This window comes from Ipomoea nil, unplaced genomic scaffold (genome assembly GCF_001879475.1).
Source record: "Ipomoea nil cultivar Tokyo-kokei standard unplaced genomic scaffold, Asagao_1.1 scaffold0869, whole genome shotgun sequence".
In the NCBI taxonomy this organism is placed as follows: domain Eukaryota; kingdom Viridiplantae; phylum Streptophyta; class Magnoliopsida; order Solanales; family Convolvulaceae; genus Ipomoea; species Ipomoea nil.
Window position 1 is genome coordinate 507,845 of NW_017617297.1, and position 4,445 is coordinate 512,289.

Below are 4,445 nucleotides of genomic sequence, written 5' to 3' on the forward strand. Positions count from 1 at the left end.
AAGGGTGTATTTTTAGAGAAGTAAAGAGATGATTTGAGTAAGTTTACCCGCTGTCCAGATTGAAAGCAAAAGGAATCTAAGCAATGTTTTATGAGGGTGGCCTGGGAGGTTGAGGCTTGGCCAAGTAGAATCATGTCATCTGCGAAGAACAGGTGCGTGAGACAAGGAGCATCCATTGATATTCTTATACCCTCCCATAGACCCTTACTCTTCATATCATCAATGAGGTGACTCAGCCTTTCAACGCAGAGTACAAAAAGCAGAGGTGAGATCGGGTCTCCTTGCCTAAGCCCTCGGGAGGGATTGAACCATTCTGAGCATCTACCGTTGAAAGATACAGCTAGTTTGGAGGATGATACACAGTGCATGATGTTCCTAATCCAATCCCGATTGAAACCAATTACTTGCAGCGTCGATCTGATGAAGTTCCAAGATATTCTGTCAAAAGCTTTTTCAAGATCGGCTTTTACCAACATCCAACCAGTGCTGCCTTTTTTCGTGTTCATGGATTTCAGTAGTTCTTGATAGATAATAATGTTGTCAGTCGTCTGCCTTCCGGGAATGAAACTAGATTGAGCGGGGCTAATCAATTTGGGAATTACTTGCCTCAATCTAGATGCCATGACTTTTGTAATTAATTTGTAGGATGTGTTGCAGAGGCCAATCGGTCTAAGCTGTTTAACAGATTCCGGCGATGTTACTTTAGGGATCAAAGAGATTATCGTATCACTACTTCCTTCCGGCAACACACCATTGCCGAAGAACTCCACGACATAATCAACCAGATTTTGGTCAAGCACATGCCAAGCATGTTGGTAGAATCCCGCATGGTAGCCATCCGGTCCGGGAGATTTAAAAGGTGACATGTCGAACACTGCCTTCTTCACTTCCTCATAAGTAACTGGTTGGTTAAGTCATTGCCAGTCAAACTCTTTGAGTCTGGGAAATTTTCCTATGAAATCAACATTCTCTGGACAGGAGGGATCTGCTGTGAATAACATCTTAAAGAACTGACTAACATGATCAAGCGCTGTTTCTTCGTTGGGAAAGGGATTTCCTTGGTCATCTTTCAGTGAGTTGATTGATGATCTAGATTTATTCACGGCTGTAGCAGCGTGGTAGAACTTCGTATTACGATCACCTGAAGAAATCCAATCCTCTCGAGACCTTTGAAACCAAAGCATTTCCTCTTGATACAAAATCAATTCGTATTCATCGCGGAGTTTTCTCCCCAATCTGATGAGATCAGACCTAGCGTTAGCTGCTAGACCACGCTGAACACCATTCAGCCTTGCAATAACCCGCTTTTTTCGCTGGAAAAGGTTGCCAAAAGTGTCACGATTCCAGGACTCAAACTTTTGTGCTAGTTGTCTCTTGTTAGTTTCAATCCCAGACGCAGGGTCCTAGACATCTTTCACCATGTTCAGGTAGTCCAGGTGGGTGGTCCACATAGCATTGAACCTGAATTTCTTAGCATTGTTTCCATTAGTTCTGGCAGTAGTTCTCAGCAGAAGAGGAGCATGGTCGGAGCTAATCATTGGCAGGTGAGTGATCTCGGCATCTGGGAATCTAGATTTCCATCCAGTGTTGCAGAGTGCGCGGTCTAGCCGAGCACCTTTGAAGGAGGAGGACTCAAGTCCTCTACACCAAGTGAGTTTTGCTCCTACGAAACCCAAATCAATGAGGCCTTCTCTGAAAATCCAATTGCCGAAGTCTGCACAGCGAGTAGAGGAAAAAGAGTTATTTTTTGATACTTCATCTTTATTTAGAACTGCATTGTAGTCCCCCATGGAAAGCCAATCCCCATGAAAATTTATAGAGTCCTGGGAAAGAGTAGCATAGAGCTCCCTTCTGAGTGAATAGTCTGGACTACCATAGACCAGTGATAGGTACCAATGCTGCTCATTCAGGTGTGAGACCCTAAGCAACATGAACTGGGGATGGGTGAAGTGGATGTCAACCATAGAGGTGGCTTTCCAGAACACCCAAATGCCCCCGGAGAAGCCAAATGCTTCAATCCTAGCCCATTCATCGAAGCCGATGGAAACGCAAATTTTATCAGCATGTTGGCCTGATACCTTTGGTTCGAAGAGACAAAGGATATCAGGCTTGTGATCTCGGATTAATTGTTTAAGGGTGCGGTGAAACTTCCGTGACGCCGCACCTTGGCAATTCCATGAGAGTACTATCATAAAAACAAAGAGAGAAAAAGAAGCATGCTCAAGAGAGCATGCGAGGATCCCCCTGAGAGCCAAAGTTGGCCGCGCCCTAGTTATCTTCTTCCATCGTGTCCTTTGGTGTGTCACAATCAAAAAATATTCCCCCATCTTCTGGAGGGACGTTCAAGATCGGGGCAGTAGTGTGGTGAGGTGGTCTTAGCTCCGGGGGTCTAGTATTGTGATGAACAATGGATCTGATAATGCTCCCCCTAGAGGAACTGCGGACGAGCACGTGTTCTTCCTCTGCAGCAGCTCGTCTTGGTGTACTGGTTCTGCTATCTCGACCTCTAGCGGTGGTGAACTGTGGAGATCTGACTTCCTTTGGTTGGAAATCTGGTTGAAAGCTTGATTCAGGTTCCTTGTTGCTAATATGAACTCGGGGATGGATTGTCGCAGGGGCCATTGTCTGAAGATTCTGGGATCTAGGCGAGCTGGGTTGATTATCCATGACCACATCATCGGTCAAGTCATTCAGTGGTGCAAATCGGGTAGTGAGCGGGATGTTATGGGAGACGGGTTTGGGGTCGGGATCTCGCGGTTGATCTGGGGCCGTCCTCAAATCTTAGACTGGCCTCCTCTCAGGTTTCTTTGGATTCCTTCGTTCCTTGCGTTTGACAATCATCCATGAGCCAAATTTGTCAGTGTAGGGACTGGGCGTATTTCTTGTTTTCTGCTGAGCATTCTCTGTTTCCATCTCTGCAACTTCTGCTGCTTCAGGCAAATTCGGAGGATCATGGGTCCTCCCATCAAGGCCACAGAGTTCTTGCTTATGGCCATATAATCCACACTTGAAGCATATCATGTGGATGCCTTCATACTCAACATGGTATACTTCATCCGCCAGAGTGAATTTAGCTCGCAATGGTTTTGAGATATCGATCTCAACGCAGACACGGGCAAAAGTTCCTCTTGACGCTAAACATGTTGTCACGTCCACTTTGATTGGTTTGCCCAGTTGGCGACCAATCTTCATGAGGAATTCTTCCTCGAAGTACTCTATCGGCAAAGTTGGTAAGCGGATCCATGCTAAGAGCTTTCTTGTTACGTTGGACGTGGGTTTGAAATTGGGTTCCCATTCTTGGACGATCAAATAGTGGTCTAGCAACATCCAAGGACCTCCTAACTTGACGTGATCGTAGTCGTTTTGAGACTCAAATTTCGCTAGATAGTATCCATGAACAAGGTCGATCAGTTCCAAGGAGGATTCAAGTTTCCATAGCGTTTGCAGGTGCCGGAGAAGGAGGTTGTAGCCTACCGTTCTCCCAAGAAGATGAATGATGAGAGTTTTGCGCCACGGGCGTCTTAGCCTCTTCTTTTCCTCTTTAGTCACCAAGATTCTTGGACAGTCAGGATCATCGTTTTCGACTGGTTTATCATCATCTGAGACGTCCTCGTCCAGGGGAGAAGGTTCTATGCTCTTGCGGTTCAAGAAACCCGTCAGACTTTGCCTATAGCTTCCCGGCGGTGGCATAGTGATATTACTATTGGGGTGTTCCGTCGGTGCATCCAGTGGTGTTTCCGGAACGAACTCCGGCAAGGTGTCAGCGGTGGTAAGGTCTGGTAGTCGGTCATCACGCTTAGTCTTTTTTGGATTGCGTTCAAGGACTTCTTGAACCGCCGGCGGTTGGAAGCCGGCGACCGGACGATCTTCGGGAGAGAGCATTTCACGTCATGGAGAGAAAAAAAATCCTTACAATGTCTTTATTCAGTGAAAAAAAATTATTAATTATCAATAAATTAATTAAAAGAAATATTTTCATTAGTTATATTGTCTTTATTTTTTTCAAATGTAAAAATTTTTACATTCAAATTCATCAATTGATTATATTCACTACATTATCTATTATCTTTTTTGTGCACTATTTTTCTAATTGAATATCAAAGCTATAATACAAAATAATGCTATATATTTATTTACCAAGTATTTTATTAATACCATGAAAAAATTAAAAAAATATAATTAATAAAGCAAACCATATTAACTACTTGAGAGATTTTGTGACAAAGAGAGTATTCAAATCACACAACAAATTGAAGTGAGAACTACCTCGCAATATCCTTGTTTGACAATCAGCAGTTAACGGTTAGCGTTAGCGGATTTGACCAATGAATTTATTTAATTATTAACATTGGGTAAAAAAAATGACCGCCAAATTATTAAATCAAATGAATGGTTCATATTGTTCATGTTTTAATTTTTTTCTTTTAAGATTTTCTAATTTATCT

The 4,445-nt window shown here is 43.4% G+C and overlaps 2 protein-coding genes across 2 annotated transcripts; both read right to left on the bottom strand.

Moving 5' to 3' along the window:
- Positions 1-914: 914 nt before the first annotated feature.
- Positions 915-2,667, bottom strand: LOC109178741. The gene is made up of 3 exons (XM_019328282.1): positions 2,307-2,667; positions 1,419-2,185; positions 915-1,313 (listed from the first exon to the last, which is right to left on the bottom strand). The coding sequence occupies exons 1-3, from the start codon at positions 2,665-2,667 to the stop codon at positions 915-917; spliced, it is 1,527 nt and encodes a 508-aa protein (XP_019183827.1).
- A 114-nt stretch (positions 2,668-2,781) lies between these two features.
- On the bottom strand, positions 2,782-3,882 carry LOC109178742. Its single transcript, XM_019328283.1, has one exon. The coding sequence runs from the start codon at positions 3,880-3,882 to the stop codon at positions 2,782-2,784; it is 1,101 nt and encodes a 366-aa protein (XP_019183828.1).
- Between the last annotated feature and the right edge of the window lie 563 nt (positions 3,883-4,445).